The 20406-nt window shown below is 38.1% G+C and overlaps 1 protein-coding gene across 8 annotated transcripts in view; it reads left to right on the top strand.

Annotated features, from left to right (window-relative positions):
* Positions 1–14736, top strand: part of kmt2ca (lysine (K)-specific methyltransferase 2Ca) — a 149911-nt gene extending 135175 nt beyond the window's left edge. For 6 of the 8 annotated variants that reach the window (XM_058765623.1, XM_058765622.1, XM_058765621.1 and 3 more), the window contains 9 exons: positions 579–674; positions 2734–3886; positions 4171–4307; positions 8815–8957; positions 9683–9857; positions 11904–12020; positions 12124–12197; positions 12534–12642; positions 12739–14736. In XM_058765623.1, coding sequence (XP_058621606.1) covers positions 579–674; positions 2734–3886; positions 4171–4307; positions 8815–8957; positions 9683–9857; positions 11904–12020; positions 12124–12197; positions 12534–12642; positions 12739–12831 — 2097 coding nt within the window. In that variant the 3' untranslated portion in view covers positions 12832–14736. The remainder of the gene's footprint in view (positions 1–578; positions 675–2733; positions 3887–4170; positions 4308–8814; positions 8958–9682; positions 9858–11903; positions 12021–12123; positions 12198–12533; positions 12643–12738) is intronic. The other 2 variants (XM_058765627.1, XM_058765624.1) reach the window with 1 other exon arrangement.
* Positions 14737–20406: the final 5670 nt, after the last annotated feature.

Here is a 20406-nt window from a genome sequence, read left to right as displayed (position 1 = left end):
GTTGAGTCATTAGATCTCATATCACTACCTAAGGTCTTCATGTTTGCTCAATCAGTTGGTGTGGGTCTAGACTACATCCTCTACACATAGCACTGAAGAAGTCTGAAGCCGAGGGCCACAGAGCACTTGAAAATGTTCAACCCCCTCAAAGTCCCTCAAGGAGGCACAGAATAGCGCTCCAATTATGCTAATCCAGTCCCTGATGGGAAGTGAAAATCCACCCTGCTGCAGTCACTGGGTTAACTGACATTACCCAAGGGATTGTGTGTATCAAGGCACGTTTTGTTAAAGGCCGTGAGATACCCAAGTTCAAAACCAGTTAAGCCCATTTCAGGTCATTTAAATCATGGGACACCTTTGATGTCTCCCACCCTTTCCTTTTAATAGTATGCAAATCTAATTCCTTATGGCATCAACAAAGGTTTTCAACATATGCAAGCTTTGATCTCTTGCCAGTGAGGCACTTCGATCTAATGATAATTTGCGACAGTAAATGGGAAATGGCATGCCCTGTTTCCCCCCCCATTTTACAGCTTCTGCCTAGGGTGAGCCTGATCTTACAGATGTTCTTTCTGCAGGGCCATGGAGGAGCTGAGTGGACCCTTGTCTTCTGCAGCCATAATTGTTTTGTTCTCTATTCAGCGGCCATGAAGACTAAATTGGTAGATGGCAAGGTAAGTAGAAACCATGACAAATCAGGTTATAAAGTCATCAACTGCCTGAAACTATAACAGCCAGCTTGTGTTATGCTTTCATACTGAAAGTATGGGATCTGCTGCTGTATTTAGAAAGCCAAGTGATGCTATTCACTCATGAAGTCTCCTTTAGTAACGACCATAAATTCTTAATTGGTTATCAAGAGACCAGTGCAAATTCTTAAAAATGTCATCATTAAATTGAACGTGTGAAGTATCAGGGGTCCTTAAAAAGTCTTAAATTGTACAAGAAAGTCTTAATTTTCAAAAGGCTATAAATAAATATGAGCGGTGCACCTTTCAAAGTCTGGTGCGGCACTGCTTTGTGTTCTGCCATTACCTCGGAAACTGTTCGAAAGCGCCTCCTGCTGGCAGAGAATGAATGTGCATGTTCAATAAAGCTGTTGTTGTGAGTAGCCGGAGGCTGTAGTTTCAGAACTGGATTTCTAGGACCCTATAGTTTTTTTGTTGTTGTTTTTTTGTTGGTTGTTTGTTTGCTTGTTTTTTAATTATTTTATTTTATTTATTTATTTTGTATGTATGTATTATGTCAGGTCTTCAAGCCAGTTCTATCAAACCTTTACAATTAATCCAGAACGCAGCAGCAAGATTCATTTTTAATGAGCCAAAAAGAATGTAAGAGAGAATGAAGAACTTCACACCTCTCTCTATTCTAATTCTATTAAAAAAAAAAAAAAACTTGTCCCTTTTAGATTTGCACTCTATTCATTTACTGCTTGTTTTCTAAAAACAAAACAAAAAACTAACACTAGCTTTTCTAATCTTTGTGTATTCTATCTGTTTTCTTTTTATTTATTATACAATCAACAAAAGCAAAAAAAAGGCCTCTAACACTAGCTTTCTCTATTCTTTTTCTATTCTATGTTTTCTTTTTATTTATTATATAATTAATTATATAATAATTCTAATTATATAAACTTGTTATAGCACTTGCATATCGTTGCTCTTTTGTTGAATTTGATTGCTTTCGTTGTCTTCATTTATAAGTCGCTTTGGATAAAAGCGTCTGCTAAATGACTAAATATTAGTGGCTCATACTATTTTATAGCACTTGCTATTCAATTCTGTATATTATTATTTTTAAGGAATTATGTAGTTATTTAATTGTTTACACTTAATTATTGTCCTAACTATTGTCCAACTCCTAACCCTAAACATACCCGTTGTTAACCCTCTTGAAATATTTAACCTAATTTATTTCAATATTCAATACATTCTAGTTTAAAATTCAGTTTTAAAAGAAGACTTGTGTCTGTGCGAGACTTCAGGTAATTAGCCGCAGCGCTTCACATCTGATGTGCTGTTTGTTTGCATCTGTTTGTTTGCATCTGTTTGTTTGATGTTTGAATCAGGTCTCCTCTGTTGAAATAGATGGTGCAGTCCCAAAAAATAGGGTCCTATGCAGTCCTAGAACTGCAGCCTCCAGTATTGCAGGAACATTGGGCTGTTTTTGTTCAGACCAATGCAAAAATCGACCCGTGTTTTTACCCTGCAAACATGCAGAGCTGTAAATGTGAACTGGTGGATCGATAAGGAGATAATTCATTATAAAAATCTAAACACTAAAATGTGTTTATATGTTATTTAATTAATATAATAATTTATTGATAATTGTTTAAATTAATATAATTAATACTTTTGACTCATCCATTTTCTTTAAAAAAATGGTTTAAAGGCTGAAATGTGAAGTGTATAATTTTATAAAACTTTTTGTTTTGTGAAAACTTCTATCTGAACTGTAAATCATGCTTTTTACATTCATTTTACACTTTACCATAGACATTGCCCTACCCCGCTCATATGGTATTAATTCTATTTGCGCAGGTCTTAAAAAGGTCTTAAAAAATCTTAAAACGTGTGAACTTCCTGAGACTTTAAGAGCACTACATGGTCGCATCAGTATTTTTATTATATCTGAAGTGCTACTGGTGCCATTTTCTTTAAGAGAACAGTCTTGTTACCCAAAGACTGCAGACTCAAAATTCATTTTTGTCTTTGATGTCTCTTGTTCTCACAGTCAAACTTGCCTCCAACATCTGACTCTGAAGACAAGCAGAATTCTACTAAGGTGCTTCATCAATACAGTAACAATATATCAGATCTTGATGTGCACTGTTTGGCCCAGCTGCAACCTAAGCAGTCTCCACCTTCAACTACGATAATATCCTTCCCCACCATTACTTCTGAGACACTCAGAGGAGATAGCAAGTCTGATACACTAAGGGTCACAGTCAAGCTAAAGCCTCGGCCACGAGCGGTACACAACGGTGGGGATGACCCTCGGTATTTAATAGGAAAGCGCTTTAAGGCTCTACGTTGGAGAAAGTGGAGCGTTCAAATTATGGTGCCTAAGGGTAACTACCACCTGCCGGAGGAGGAAGAGGTTGATGAACTACTGAAAAAACTGGGGACGTCTCTTAGGCCTGAGCCCATGCCCAGAGACTTGCGCCGCTGCTGCTTTTGCCACGAAGAAGGTGACGGGCGCACTGATGGGCCGGCCCGTCTGCTAAACCTTGATCTGGACTTATGGGTTCACCTTAACTGTGCCCTGTGGTCTACTGAAGTCTACGAGACCCAGGCTGGAGCTCTCATTAATGTAGAGCTAGCCCTGAGGAGAGGCCTATCGGTGCGCTGTGCGTACTGTCAGCAAACCGGTGCCACAAGTGGCTGCCACCGCTTGCGTTGCACTAATGCGTACCATTTTACTTGCGCCCTTAAAGCACAGTGCATGTTCTTCAAAGACAAGACTATGCTGTGCCACTTCCACAGACCCCGAGGATCTGGCTCAATAGGAGGTGGGCTGGCAGGGACCGAGCATGAACTCCGCTGCTTTGCAGTGTTCCGCAGGGTCTACGTACAGAGGGACGAGGCACGACAGATCGCCAGCATTATCCAGAGGGGTGAGCGGGAGCACACCTTCCGTGTAGGCAGCTTGGTATTCCATGCAGTCGGTCAGCTGCTCCCTCAGCAGATGCAGGCCTTCCACTCGATGTCTGCTATTTTTCCTGTGGGCTACGAGGCCAGCCGGATCTACTGGAGCATGCGTCATGGCAACCGTCGTTGCCACTACGTGTGTTCCATCGATGAGAAAGATGGCGAACCTGAGTTTATCATCCGTGTGGTGGAGCAAGGTTACGATGACTTAGTTCTTACTGGATCCTCGCCAAAAAGTAAGCAGTTGCACCTAATGGCATTTATACTGTTAACCAGTTCTGGGGGTTTCTTCCCAGAGATATCTGGTACAGATCTAGTTACAAGTGTATAAACAACAATGAAAATGTATAAACAACAATGCGTAAGAATAGAAATAAGATTTTGCATTGTAGATAAGATGACATTAAGCCTTCCAGTGTAAAAGAAGTCATTGTCTGAGAAAACTCTATTATGTTGAATTCTCCTGTTGTTTTGTGGAAGGGGGGAAACAATGTAAGAATTTCCTCATGTTGTGGTACAGGTGTGTGGGATAAAGTTCTGGAGCCCGTGGCTGAGAGAAGGAACGAGACAGGATCTCTGAAGCTCTTCCCAGTTTACCTGAAGGGAGAGGACCTGTTTGGACTGACTGTATCTGCTGTTACCAGGATTGTAGAATCTGTAAGTGATAGTCAAATTATGCTTTTAAGCAATTATTGACTAACGAATGCTCTGATTTAGCACTTGACAGATAGGAATGTTAAAGATGTATTTTGTGGGTGTGGAAAGAGACGTGGTAAATGTAAATTTGAGTGGAAACAGCAAATTAGATTTCTAAAAGCACAAATGGACCAACTTCTTTTAAATTCTCATTGTTGAATGGGTGTCTACATCTCAACTTTTAGATCTGTCTGAGTACCCAGTAGTCTTTGCACATGACCACTTTTCTTATTACATGACATTGTCTCCTGGATTAAGTTTTTAAATGTGAATGAAGACTGCAAGTGTACATAGAACTTTGAATTTAACAAACTTCCAAATGTGCTCAGTAGTTCCTAAGTAACAGACAAAACAATGAATTGTTGTGCTTCTAATTAAGTGATAAAAATCAGTTGCAAAGTTGTCTTATGATATCAAAGCAGCATTATATTTTGTAAAAACATATTTAGTGTGCATTAAGGTCACTGTGCTATGGCATTTCTTAGACCTGGGACTAGGGCTGCACGATTAATCGGGGGGGGAAATTACAATCTCGATTCATACATAAATGCGATCTCATTTATAAATGACGGCGATTCACTTCCGTGTATTTCCCTGCATTCAGATCATGCTGCATTCACGCATTATTGGTCACACTCACACAATAACAAAACACTATTAATTCACCAATCAATCATAAATCTCGATCACTTCTCTCCTCTCCCTCATTGGCCACGTTCCACTGTCACTCACGTGACGTATAACAAGGCGGCAGACCTAAACGGAGTCAGTTTACTTGGTGGATTTGTAACGGTAAATGGTCATGGTGCGTTCAAGTCATGTCGGATACATCGTATTTACGAGTTGAACATGAACACCACCACAGAGTTGTTATTACGAGTGGGAAACTCAGAATTTTCTTTAAGCCCAAAGTTGTCAGTGAAAAAACATATCGGATACAATGGACGCAGCCAAAGACTAAAGATATGCAGTGTTGGTAAAGTTGTTAAAATGAATAAAATTATAATTTTTTTGTAATGTACAATAAAACTATATGTTACATACACAAAATATTATATTAATGTATAAATATAATAGAATATATAATTATTCAGTTTACATCACCTTCATGAATTAAATAAAAACGGAAAAAAAGAAAAAACCCAATGATGCACATTCTTCTTTCAATATTTTGTAGATGTAGAGTTAAAAAAAAAAAAGTTGAATTGTGTAGAAAAGTTAAATCGCCATCTTTTTCCGACCAAAGTGACTTGAACGCAACCGATGTCGTAATAACGACTTGTCAACTCATAAGTCTGAACGTCCCAGGAGCACTTGAACGCAGCATCAGTGTCAATGCTTAACGGAGGGCGTGTCTGAAGCTTGGTGCTGACGCCCCATCATAGTGATAACAGCCAATCACATACTCCCGTTGCATGAACGGGATTGGCTAGCGTCTGCGCTAGGGTATTTGCATAAGGCGATCTGATAGGCCCTCTAAATGAGAGGCGTTGACGCCGACGCCCCGTGTGAATGTGAATATTTTTATTTATTATTGTTAATGTTCAACAACTTAAAGCTTTTATTTTTCTAAAATAAAGAAAAGAGACTATTTTCTGTTACTCCAGCACTTTATTATACTGATGTCCTGTGTTTTTTTTTTTTTTTTTTTTTTTTTTTACTTGAGTGCAATAAAGTTTGGTTGAAAAAATGAGAATCGTGTAAGAGAATCGTGTTCTCAATTCCCATGGAGAAAAATCGTGATTCACATTTTAGCAAGAATCGTGCAGCCCTACCTGGGACAGTATTCCATACTTACTTCCTGTCTGGTACATGTGTTTTCAATGTTTTCAAGTGGCCAAGACCACAAGTGTGGGTAATGGAACAGGCCCAATTGTTTTGTTTTGTTTTGTTTTGTTTTGTTTTGTTTGCTTGTTTTTTTGCTTGTTTTTTGTTTTGTTTTGTTTTTATGCCATAAAATTCCATTTGCTGAAAAAAAAAAAAAAAAAAAGTTTAATTATTTTTTTTAAGTCACCTTTATTTATATAGCGCTTTTAACAATACAAATTGTGTCAAAGCAACTTCACAATATCAAAATAGGAAAATAGTGTGTCAATAATGTAAAATGACAAGATTAAACTACATTTTCAGTTAAAGGCATTTCATTATTGAATTTAGTGATGTCATTGTCCAGCTCAGTTCAGTTTAAATAGTATCTGTACAATCAAGTCGACGATATCGCTGGAAATGAAGTGTCCCCAACTGAGCAAGCCAGAGGCGACAGCGGCAAGGAACCAAAACTCCATCGGTGACAGAATGGAGAAAAAAACCTTGGGAGAAACCAGGCTCAGTCGGGGGGCCAGTTCTCCTCTGGCTAGATGAACCAGCAGTTCAATTCCAACTGCATCAAAGTCAGATTGTGTAAAGGACTCATCTGGCTCCCGTGGTCTTGTCCCGATGGCCGTCTAGGTGACAAGGTCCTCACTGGGGATATGTCTCTGAGGCTCATCTAGGTGTCCTGGTCTCCGCTGACGTTGAGGGCTGTAGAGGTCATCTCTAGGTGCTGGATCGAGTGACTGCAGTGACCATCTGATCTGGATCGGGTGGCTATGGTGACCTCGGAATAAGTAATAAACAGACTAATGTTAGCGTAGATGCCATTCTTCTTACGATGTAACAAGTACATTGGGTGTTATGGGAAGTGTTCCCGGTTCCGGTTGACCTAATTAATGCAGCCTAACAATCCTTTAACGGATTTTAATATTAGAAGCGTATTAGTGTGTTATGTGTACGCCAGGTTAAAGAGATGGGTCTTTAATCTAGATTTAAACTGACAGAGTGTGTCTGCCTCCCGAACAGTGTTAGGTAGATTGTTCCAGAGTTTGGGTGCTAAATAGGAAAAGGATCTGCCGCCCGCAGTCGATTTTGATATTCTAGGTATTATCAAATGACCTGAGTTTTGAGAACGCAGCAGACATGGAGGGCTATAATGCGATAAGAGCTCGCTCAAGTACTGAAGAGCTAAACCATTCAGGGCTTTATAAGTAATTAACAAGATTTTAAAATCTATACGATGTTTAATAGGGAGCCAGTGCAGTGTTGACAGAACTTAGCTAATGTGGTCATACTTCCTGGTTCTAGTAAGAACTCCAGCTGCTGCATTTTGAACCATCTGTAGTTTGTTTATTAAGCATGCAGAACAACCACCCAATAAAGCATTACAATAATCTAACCTTGAGGTCATAAATGCATGAATTAACATTTCTGCATTTGACTTTGAGAGCATAGGTCTCAATTTAGATATATTTTAAAAAATGCAGTTTTACAAATGCTAGAAACATGGCTGTCGAAGGAGAGATTGCTATCAAATAACACACCTAGGTTCCTGACTGATGACGAAGAATTGACAGAGCAGCCATCAAGTGTTAGACAGTGTTCTAGATTATTACGTGTGGGGGTTTTAGGTCAGATAATTAACACCTCTGTTTTTTCAGAATTTAGCAGTAAGAAATTACTCGTCATCCAGTTTTTTAAATCAACTATGCATTCCATTAGTTTTCTCAAATTGGTGTGTTTCACTGGGCCACAAAGAAATATAGAGCTGAGTATCAACAGCATAATAGTGAAAGCTGACCCCATGTTTCCTGATGATATTTCCCAAGTTGTGGTTTTTTAATGAGAGGCTTAATAACGGCCAATTTGAAGGTTTTGGGGGACATATCCTAATGACAATGACAAATTAATAATAGCTAAAAGAGGATCTATGACTTCTGGAAGCACCTCTTTTAGTAGTTTAGATGGAATAGGGTTAGATGGAATAGATGGAATACATGTTGTTGGTTTAGATGATTTAACAAGTTTATACAATTCTTCCTCTCCTATAGTAGAGACTGAGTGGAATTGTTCCTCAGGGGATCTATAGTGCACTATTTGATGCGATACTGTAGCTGACGGCTGCATGGTTACAATTTTATCTCCTAATAGTATCGATCTTGGAAGTAAAATAGTTCATGAAGTCATTACTGCTGTGCTGTTGGGAAATGTCAACACCTGCTGATCATTTTTGTTAATTTAGCCACTGTATTGAATAAATACCTGGGGTTATGTTTGTTTTCTTCTAAAAGAGACGAAAAGTAATCAGATCTAGCCATTTTTAATGCTTTTCTGTAGGATAGGGTACTTTCCCGCCAAACAATACGAAATACCTCTAGTTTTGTTTTCCTCCAGCTGCGCTCCATTTTCCGGGCTGCTCTCTTTAGGGTGCGAGTGTGGTCATTATATGGGCTCTTTTCCTTAATCTTCCTTAAGCGTAAAGGAGCAACCGTATCTAAAGTGCTAGAAAAGAGAGAGTCCATAGTTTTTCTGCGCTGTTGGATATGCTGAGGAATTGAGATAAATCAGGAAGATTACTTTTTAGTATTAATAACCCTTATTTTTTTAAACATTCCTTTCTTAATAATGGTGTTATAACGTTAATCTTTGCTTTTAGCTTCCTGGAGTTGAAGCATGTGAGCTGTACACGTTCCGTTACGGCCGTAACCCACTGATGCAGCTGCCCTTGGCCATCAACCCTTCTGGATGTGCCCGCTCTGAACCAAAAGCTTGCACACATGTCAAGAGGTTCGTGTTAAGGTATTCTGTATAATTTAAACTTTCTTTTCCGTCCATGTTTGTATTGGATTTCCTGCTTTCCCTGTGGTCTGTGAGTGAACATCCATTCATGTCCCGGTTTAGGCTGTGTGCTTGGTTTGCTGAGAGTTAACATGGCCCTCAATCAATCATTAAGCATCCTTTTTAATATGAAAAGACAGAGAATAAGTGATGAGAATTGGTTTATTTTGAGTTGTACATGGACAAAAAGTCATGCAATTCAGTGAAGTTAAAACCAACGGATTATCAAAAAACAATTTATCAAAAAGAACCCGGCTCATAACCCGAGTCATCTGTTTGTGAATCAGAATGCATTGTTCATGTTGCGTGTTTGTGTATACATCTTGTTTGTTTAATGTCTCTGCATTATTTTATTGCGATCTTTCTCAGCACATTCAAAAATGGCTCAGATAAATTCATTTGTTTTACTGTGGCACTGTAGATTCAGCATAACAGCAGAAAATACTGTTATTAGAGTACAATACTCTAGTATACTGTTAGAGTGTTTCTATTAGTAAGTTTGGTCCACTTCAGCAGAAGAATGCAATGCCAGTATTGGAATGTTCATTAATGGAAGTAAACAGCATAAATGTCTTTACAGTTTCTTGAAAAAATTACCTCAAAATGGTTCTGAATAGGACCCAATATAAGCCAGTCCTGTTTGTTTGTTTTTAAATGAGGCACATATGCTTATGTTTCTGATGCAGGCCTCATACCCTCACCAGCTGTTGCTCCTCTAAGACCCTGCAGAGCACTGGGAACCCGGCTGAGATGGGTGTTGCCCCATACAGCAAGCATTTTGTCCATTCCAAATCCTCTCAGTATCGTCGGATGAAGGCTGAGTGGAAGTCCAACGTCTACCTGGCTCGTTCACGCATACAGGTAGAATGATCATTATGGCTTAGAGCAGTGGTTCTCAAACTTATTTGGCTGCGCCCCCCCATAAGGCCCCAATATACTTCAAACGAAATCGAGGAACGAACTGATATGACGTCATTTCAAACAAAATCAGGCCGAAACGAAGTTCGTTTTGAGTCCATTTCGGCAGTTCGAAACAGCTCACCAAAGCGAACTTTCTGGGGGTGTTCATTTTGGCTCCTAAACACCTTTGAGCTACCATTGGTTCCGTAGCAATTATGCAATCAGTGGGTGTGTTCTGGAACTCCGCCGCCTTTGATGTGCTATTTCTTTTTTTTCCCGGTTTGTTTCTCATTCAACGGAGGTCAGGCAAGAGAACAACATCTCCAAGTCACTAGCAACATAAATACACTGTGTCGAATAGCTGAGCTGCCACAAATATATCTGCACCTGTACGATCGCTCGCTGAGAGACTTTAAAGATTCAGAGAAAGCATTTATTTCCTAGAAAGAAATTGCAACGAAGCTTGGTGTGGACGACCCGGAGTTATGCAAAAAGCGACGTAGAGAAACATCAGATACAATTTTTCCAAAGCCATGAAAAGAATTAAACGAAAGAGTAAAGATATGTGACCCTGGACCACAAATTCAGTCATAAGGGTCCATTTTCCGAAATTGCGATTTATGGACAGGACAATATTTGGCTGAGATACAGCTATTTGAATATCTGGAATCTGAGGGTGCAAAAAAATTGAAATATTGAGAAAATCGCCTTTAAAGTTGTCAAAATGAAGTTCTTAGCAATGCATATTACTAATCAAAAATTAACTTTTGATATATTTACAGTAGGAAATTTATAAAGTATCTTCATGGAACATGATCTTTACTTAATGTCTTAGTGACTTTTGGCATAAAAGAAAAATCAATCATTTTGACCCATACAATGTATTTTTGGCTATTGCTACAAATATACCCCAGTGACTTAAGACTGGTTTTGTGGTCCAGGGTCACATATAAGGTAGCAAGTACCAAATACATGTGTTTCAAATAAATGTTACACCATACTGCTACTGCTGCTGTTGTTCTTTCAATAAGCGAATTTAAAAGGTACACAATAAATGAAATGCCAAAAGAACATACAATAAACCTTAGTTTTTATCAAATTATGACAACACATAAAATATAGAAACGTCTAATAATTTATCCAGTTTAATAAAAGACCTAGATACACCATTCCATCGTTGTTGTGTTTAGGGTAGACGCGCGAGCGACGTGATACGTTTACATTTAATCTACTCCCCACCTCCAGCAGCACAGGGGTGATGGAATGTTCGAAAACAGTATACCGTCGCTCAGCCTTTTCGAACTTCTTTTTGCCCCCAAACGAAGAACGAATACGAACTTCATTTGAAGTATATCGGGGCCTTTAAACCTATAAAAAAATATATATATATTTCCTTTCACAAACCGATCCATCTCCCATTCCAAGTTACGTACCCCCTGGTGGGCGCACCCCACACTTTGAGAACCACTGGCTTAGAGTATTAGGGAAAATAATGATCTCATGGGATTTAGTAGCTTAAAAGACAATGTTTGGAATAGCATGCATAACACTACCACTCATACCACACACACACACACACACGCACACACACATACACACATATCTCCTGAAGTGTGCAAATGTTCTGCAAACAGAGAATACCCAGATTGACCTATTGCATTTTGACAAAATGTTCTTTATACAAAAGTACACTATGTGAGATACTGTTTCGCACAATACAGTGCACTTAGCTCATCCTTGTATTTTCAGTATGAAGAATAATTCATGTGATTTTAATTATTTTTTCCGCGTTATTTAACATTTTACATGCTACATGAAGAGGTCATGGTACAATGCCATAGCACGCTACCATTTAAAATGTTTGTGTAATGCCTACTGTTACATTTGAATACAGTGAGCAGTAATATAATAATATAAAAAAGTTAGCTAGTATTCCGTTCTGAACAATCTTTTTATGTCTTGATTCAAACCTGTAGTAATTTGAGATTTGCATTTTTTTTAATTCAGGGTTTAGGGCTGTACGCTGCTAGGGATATTGAGAAGTACACCATGGTTATTGAATACATTGGTACCATCATTCGCAATGAGGTGGCAAACAGAAAAGAGAAGATGTACGAGGCACAGGTATTGATTATAATAAAACTGAATCTAAAATAATATTAAGTCATGCTGAACAAGTGCGTGTTCTGTCAATGTGTTGTTAATTGATTTTTTTTTTTTTTTTCAGAATCGTGGAGTCTACATGTTTCGCATTGACAGTGAGCATGTAATTGATGCGACTATTTCAGGAGGACCTGCAAGGTGGAAAATTAACTTGAATTATTATAATTTTTTTTAATGCCAGCAGTGTTAGCTTTAGACACTAGGCCCAAACACATACTATACACAAGTACACAAATGCTTGGCCAAGGCTTTGCGTGTGTGTAAGTGTTCATATAGCTACTGTAGCTTTATAATATCAACTGCATACTTGGATTATGCGATTGAATTGCTTTCTAACACAACAGAATGCAACATCACACAAAATCAGGCTTCCATAGCTAACAACATTTGCTTTCACATGCATTCACATAGTATGTTTTGGCCTCACTCTGGGTCTACTAGTAAATTCATTTCTAACATTCTTTTTTCCACCAGGTATATCAACCACTCCTGTGCACCCAACTGCATTGCTGAGGTTGTAAGCTTTGAGAGAGGTCACAAAATCATCATCAGCTCCAACCGCAGAATCCAGAGAGGCGAAGAGGTAAGCTAGTTTATCTTACCAGTCACATCTATAAAATATGGCCCGATGACTTAACATTGTGGTCACTTCTTTTTTTCTTTTTTTTTTCTTTTCCAGTTGTGTTACGACTACAAGTTTGATCTGGAGGACGATCAGCATAAAATCCCTTGTCACTGTGGTGCAGTTAACTGCCGAAAATGGATGAATTGAAAGATATCAGTGAAACGATTGACATTTGAACATACGCATTCCTTTATATATATTTTTTTTTAGGCCCAGGAAATTACTTCAATTTTGATTTATATATATATATATATAAAATGACACAAAAAAAAACAAACATTGTTAGGACATGATGTAGACCGCAGAACTGTAGGCACTTTTAAAGGCATAACGGCCTGGTGTTTAAAATTAAAACGACCCCACGGGTTTAGTTCAGTGGCAGAAGAGTTGATGTAGTAGTAGTAGTGATTGAGCACCTTCACCTAAAATAAAATAGGCTGCACACTGGTAATTCCGAATTGCAAAGACAATGTTAATGAAAATGTATTTTTCCTGCATGACAGATGAAACAATGCGCTCTGGCAGATGGCGAGCGAGTGGTAAACAGGATTTTCAGGTTGGCTTAGGCTTGAAAGTGCTGGCCACGGCCTTATTTAGATATAAAGAGGCAGGTCCTCTGGGTAAAAAAAAAATATATATATATATATATATATATATATATATATATATATATATATATATAATGCACACACACACAAATATATACACATATAGTTACAGAAATGTAGACACCACTGAACAAGGAATGTACTGAGAAGACTTCCTTAGGGATAAAGCTAAGGGAATTATTAACTTGCACTAAAACAGAAAGATACCGTTTAAATACTTGATTCCATGAGTCAGTTTATTTTTTCCTTTGTTTTGATTTCTGTAAAATAAGAGACAGCTTTTGTATTTATTATTGATTGAAGCTATTTTTTAAAGATGTGGAAAAGCAGAGAGTTGAGCTGCTGGGAAAGCCTGCCGATTGGTCAGAACATGTTACTTTATACAATGTGTAAATATCCGTCTATAAATGAAAATTTTTAAATACTCGACCAAATGTTAGCTGTCTGGGTGACCTTTTGTTTGTTTTCAACAAAATGAAATGGAAAAAAAAAAAATATATAAAAAAAAAAGTATTTAAGAAGGATGTCAAGATATCATTTTGAGAGTATATGTATTGTATAAAATTGTACAGATTCTGTAAAAAATGAATTCAGAGTATTTTTGTTGTATTTAGAATGTAGAATCAATATTGTCTAAAATGATCTGACCACTTGAAGAACTTTTTCCTTACTTTTGCTTTTTTTTTAATTATATTTTCGCAATCTAAACGAGCACCAATCATGCTGAGGTGATTGTGAAATCTTAACTCTGTTCATCAGATTAGTGTGCGGCGCTGTGAATTCCCATTTGAAGCCACCCATAAAGCATTTGATAGTTCTCAATAGCGAGCACTAGCTGTTCTTAACCCTCCACAGCATAGACTCACGTTTAGAACTTCGGAGATGAAGTTCAATGCCTTTCACATTCAGAAAACTTAATGCGTAGACATTTAATGAAATGTAAAATTTGCTTCTTTCTTGTTTACATTTAAAGAATAAAAGATTACTTATTTTTGGTGTTGGTAAAAGTAAAAATCATTGTATGTCTCACTCAATGAAATAATTCAAACCTGGTAGTAGCACTTTGCAGACCAGTTTGAAATGAAGTTTTTTTCATGTGCACAACTAATGTGGACTGCAACTGTTGGTATTCTTAAACAGTCCAGAGCTTGTAATATACATGGCATGATGTATTTTTTCAATTTTCAGATAAATCAATTGTACATAATTTCTCAATGACTGGCTGTAATAAAATTTGTTTCTTGGATATTTTTTTTTCCTCCTTGTACAATATTCAGACATTTAACAGTATTTGTCTTTTTTCTTTGTCCTGTATAGTAGTATCCAATGTTAAAACAAAGCTTTTTTTTTTTTTTCTTTTGAAGTATACAGCGTGTGGGTTTTGGAGTTTGTGGAATCAGGTTTAGAAACATTTACAAAACAAAATAAAATATTTTACGTCATATTCCTTTTCTTGTCTTTATTGTGAGGTTTAATCAAAAAAGATATTTACGTTCAAGGTTATATTTTAATCTGCACTTTTGAATGGACATAAAAGTCCTAGGGTCTATACCATGAAGCTGGTTTAGGTGGGCAGGCTTTGTTTTTTTTTTATATTGTTAAATCTTTGGCAGAATAGAGAATTGAATTGTTGACTATCGAGACGTGAATCGCAGATTCTCTGTTTCAAGACATGATTGACTGTTTGCTACTGATGTCACACTTTTACGTGCATGCACTCCATGAACTCAGGATCAAATCTTGAGTTGACTGTCAAATTAAGTTGATGATCAGTGCTGTAATGTATTATATATGTGACCCTGGACCACAAAACCAGTCTTAAGTGTCAATTTTTCGAAATTGAGATTTATACATCATCTGAACGCTGAGCTTTCCATTGATGTATGGTTTGTTATGATATGACAATATTTGCCTGAGATACAACTATTTGGAAATCTGTAATCTGAGGGTGCAAAAAATCTAAATATCGAGAAAATTGCCTTTAAAGTTGTCCAAATGAAGCTCTTAGCAATGCATATTACTAATCAAAAATGAAGTTTTGATATGTTTACGGTAAGAAATTTACAAAATATCTTCATGGAACATGATTTTTACTTAATATCCTAATGATTTCTGGCATAAAAGAAAAATTTATAATTTTGACCCAAAATTGATATTTTTGGCTATTGCTACAAATATACCCCAGCGACTTAAGACTGGTTTTGTGGTCCAGGGTCACATATATTATACATATATACACTCAGGTCTGGAAGTATTCGGACACTGACTTGAGTTTTTGTGCTTTTGCCTTTATCCACCACTACAATGGATTTGAAATAAAACAAAGCTAAAAGTCTGCATTTCAGTCACATCTTGATTATTTTAAGAGGTTCTACAAAAATATGACATTTACCATTTAGGAGCCATTTTAAGCAAAGTACCTCCATTTTCTGGGGTTCAATAGTATTTGAACAAAGTGACAATTGTAAATATAAGCACAATTTTAATACTTAAAATCCTTTGCACTCAATGACTGCCTGTGATCTGGAGTCCATGAACATCAGTTTCCTCCCTGGAGATGCTTTGCCAGGCCTTCACTGCAGCCACCTTGATTTGCTGCTTGTCTGTGGGTCTTTCTGCCGTCAGTCTTGTTTTCGGTTATTGAAAAGCATGCTCTGTCTATTGGATTGAGATCAGGCCATTGAAGAATATTCCATTTCTTTGCCTTCAAAAAGTCTTGAGTTGCTTTCGCAGTATGTTTAGAGTCATTATCGATCTGAACTGTGAAGCTGCGTGCTATCAGTTTTGTAGCATTTGGCTGAATGTGAGCAGAGAGTACAGCCTTAAAGACCTCGTAATTTATCCTACTACTTCTGTCAGCAGTTACATCGTCAATAAACACCAGTGAGCCTTTCCAGTTTCCATTTCCATAACCACCAACCTGGGATTAACCACCACACTCTGTTCATGGATTCTGGACTTTCTCACAAACAGACTGCAGAATGTGATCATATTTCATCTACTCTTACCCTGAACACAGGAGTACCGCAGGGTTATGTCCTCAGTCCAGCCCTTTTCACCTTATTTACACATGACTGTACACCCATCTACTCCTCTAGTGAAGTTGGGAGACTTCCCAACTCCCACCCCCACTCCCGACTACATACATGGAGAGGAAGTTGAAAATATTAACAGCATCAAATTCCTGGGTCTATATATCACAAATGATCTAACATGAACTGTTAACACTACTTAGTGAAGAAGGCTCAGCAGAGGCTTTTCTTCCTGAGAAAGCTCAAGAAAGCCAAAGTACCATCTCAGCTTTTAGTCAACTTTTACAGGAACATAATAGAAAGCATTCTCTGCCATTGTATTACAGTGTGGTATACCAGCTGCACTACACAGAATCGAAGAGATCTTGTTAAGATTAATAGTTAAGATTGCACAGAGAATTGTGGGAACCAAGCTCCCTGACCTGGACAACATCTATGCGAGCCGCCTTTATAAGAAGTCTAGCAACATTATCAAGGATTCAACTCATCCAGGCCGCAGACTGTTTGAGCCCCTTCCATCGGGAAAGAGAAACAGGGCAATTAGAACATGCACGAACAGACTGAGGAACAGTTTTTTTCCCCGGAGCCGTAGCCTGTATTACACCTCTTTCCTTTACATGCACAGACACAGTCGCGGGAAGCTGAAGACTGCAACAAAACTTAAGCTGTCTACCTGCTTCCAGTGCACTGAACACTTTACTGTTTAATGTTTGTCAGTTTACACTGTATTGTTATGCACTTAAGTGTTATTATGCTGCTGGTCTCCGAGAGTTACCAAACAAATTTCATTGTATTATTATAATGAAAATAAAGTTTCTATTCTATTCTATACATGCCCATGCCATAACACCATGTTTGACACTTGATGTGGTGTGCTTTGGATCGTGAGATATTTTAATGGATAGAGACCAAAAGATATCAACCAAAAAATCCAGAAAAAAAAAAACAATATACAAAGGTTATAAATTGATTTGCATTCCAGTGAGTGAAATAAGTATTTGATCCCCAAGCAAAACATGACTTAGTACTTGGTAGAGAAACCCTTGTTGGCAAGCACAGGGATAAGACGTTTCTTGTGGTTGGTCACCAGGTTTGCACACATCTCAGGAGGGATTTTGGTTCACACCTCTTTACAGATCCTTTCTAAATCCTTAAGGTTTCTTGGCTGTCGCTTGGAAACTCAAAGTTTCAGCTCCCTCCACAGAATTTCTATAGGATTAATGTCTGGAAACTGGCATGGCCACTCCAGGACCTTTATAATATGCTGCTTCTTTAGCCACTACTTTGTTGCCTTGGCAATATGTTTTGCATCGTCACGCTGGAAGACACATCTTCAGAGTTCTGGCAGAGGGAAGGAGGTTCTCATCCAAGATTTGACAGTACATGTTCCCGTCCATCGGCCTCTCACTGCGGTGAAGTTGTCCTGTACCCTTAGCAGAGAATCAGCCCCAAAGCATAATGCTTCCAAATCCGTGCTTGAATGTAGGGATGGTGTTCATGGGGTCATTTCTCTCCCTCACGGCAAGTCGAGTTGATGCCAAAGAGCTCAATTTTGGTCTCATCTGGCCAAATGAGCCTTCTCTGAGTCATGCTTGTTGGCAAACTTCAGATGGGCCTGTACATGTGCCTTCTTGAGCAGGGGAACCTTTCTGCAGGATTTCAATCCACTGTGGCGTAGTATGTTTCTAACAGTTTGCTTGGTGACTGTGGTCTCAGCTGCCTTTAGATCATGACCAAGCTCCTCCCGTGTTGTTCTGGGCTGATCCCTCACCTTTCTCATGATCATCTTAACTCCTTGAGGTGAGATCTTGCATGGAACTCCAGACCAAGGGTGACTGATGATTATTTTGCATTTCTTCTATTTCCGAATAATCGCAACAACAACTGTATCCTTCTCACCAAGCTTCTTGCTGATGATCTTGTAGCTCGTTCCAGCCTTGTGCAGGTCTATAATCTTGTCCCTGACGTCCTTTGACAGCTTGTGCATGGTAGTGGAGAGGTTGGAATGGAAGATACAGATTCTGTGGACAGGTGTCTCTCATACACATAACTAGCTGACATTAGGAGGACTTTCTTAAAGTGACAGGATTAATCTGTGTTCCACATGTGCACAAAACCAATCTGGGGGAGCCAGAATTCTTGCTGGTTGTATAGGGAATCAAATACTTATTTCACTCGATCAAACATTCATCAATTTACCTTTTATGTAATGTGCCTTTCCTGTTTTGTTTTGTTTATATTTTTCCTCTCTATAATTGAACCTACCAAAAAATTATACATTTCTTTGCAAGTAGGCAAACGTACAAAATCAGCAGGGGATCAAATAATTATTTTCCCCGCTGTAAATGACCCTGAAGAATGAAAGCTGCTTGGAAATATATATAAGCTATATCTCACATAATCATTTCAAAAATTCAAGCTGTCAAAAATATGGCTGTTTCCAAGACTTTTTCAGAACTTACATTTTAAAACGTTAAATTGTCAAGCACTTTAAGCACCTTGTATGAAACCTGGGCAAAGGGATAAAAGTATGGGGCTGTTTTTCAGGGGTTGGGCTAAAGGCCCTGTATTTCCAGTAAAGCGAAAGCTTAAGGATTCAGCATACCGAAACATTTTGGACAATGCTGTGTTTCCAACTTTGTGGGAACAATTTGGGGAAGGTCCTTTTCTATTCCAGCATGACTGTTGCCCAGTGCACAGAACAATTTGTTTGTCCATGCGGGTTGCCAGATTGAGGAGACTTACAATGCAAGCTGATGAGTTGATTTGCCCATGTTTTAATATCCCTCTGGTCATAGAGCTTTTTAGATAGTATCCAAAGCTTTTAAGGTTGGGTAGAATCTGCAGTCTCTGACCCAGTTCATCTGTTGGCTTCCATGGCTACAATATGCTGTGTTTTCCGCCAACTGGCAACCCAGGGTGTCGAAATACTATTGGGTAAATCGGCAGTGGGCGGAATCACAGACCAAAACAAAACCAGACATTCTGACTCTGAATGCACATTACAAAATAGAATAACTAGATGGCTGTAGCATTGTTTTTATTTGGAGAAGTATGTGAAATTGGCATGTTTCCTAAATATCTGCAAACAAATTATGGTATATGATTTATCTACATAAAAATGTACATACAGCACCTTTAAGTCTCTGTATTTAGAATGCAGTGTCATTAAAGTCCCTGTTGGTGTAATGGTCTGGTGTCCCAATACTTTTGTCCATATAATGTGTTTAAAAAACAATTATGTTCTTATTAGGGATTATCTCAAACTCCCTATTGGGGTGCATCCTGAAAATATTGAAGGACTTTCCATGTATGCTTGACACTTTGGTTTTGTAAAGAAACATACATGAGCATTGTTGATGGCACATGTGGTAAAGAATGGCTCACTTACGCAGTCACAAGAATATTTGATCATATCACAAAAGAGAATGTCAAATCAAAACTTTACACAACTTGACTTCTGTTAATATTCTGTCAAAATGCCTTTATTACATCCAAATTCTTCAAAGAAACCTTTGTCAGTAAGGAATGTTTTATTTGCCTGACTCTTCAATCCAATATTTAACAATGTTATTCCATATTGGATGCACATTATGTTAAAAGAATTACATATCACACTTATCAAATATTACTCATACAATTTCCACAAGTTCCAACTAACAATGCACTGATGATCTGTTGCCAGTGTATTGTTATCGGCCAATAAACATGATCTGCCGTTACGAGTGACAAAGGACTCTAGCATCCAGATTTCACAGAACCACACTTGCTCTAACTACCCTTCTGTTTCTTTCTCCTGACCACTGGAGCAATGATGAATACTTGTAAACTGAAAATTCTTCATCACTCAAGTGTCACCTAAAAGTGTCTTCAAGTGACTTGTTGTTACGCTTCTGAGCTTTGGTTAATTCATAGTAAGTATTAATAAAGCAAGATGCTTTGTTGAAATATGCAAAATTAAGTTCAAAAGGACAACATGAATTAAAGCATGTTGTATCCAATTTAGAACAAAAAGGCTTTTACATAGGATGCTCCTGTGTTTCCTCCCTCAAGCAACCTCAGGAAGCTCCCTCCCTCCCTCC

The sequence above is a fragment of the Onychostoma macrolepis genome, chromosome 24 (assembly GCF_012432095.1).
Source record: "Onychostoma macrolepis isolate SWU-2019 chromosome 24, ASM1243209v1, whole genome shotgun sequence".
NCBI lineage: Eukaryota > Metazoa > Chordata > Actinopteri > Cypriniformes > Cyprinidae > Onychostoma > Onychostoma macrolepis.
The sequence above is the reverse complement of the archived record's forward strand: the minus strand, read 5'-3'. Positions and strand labels throughout refer to the sequence as shown.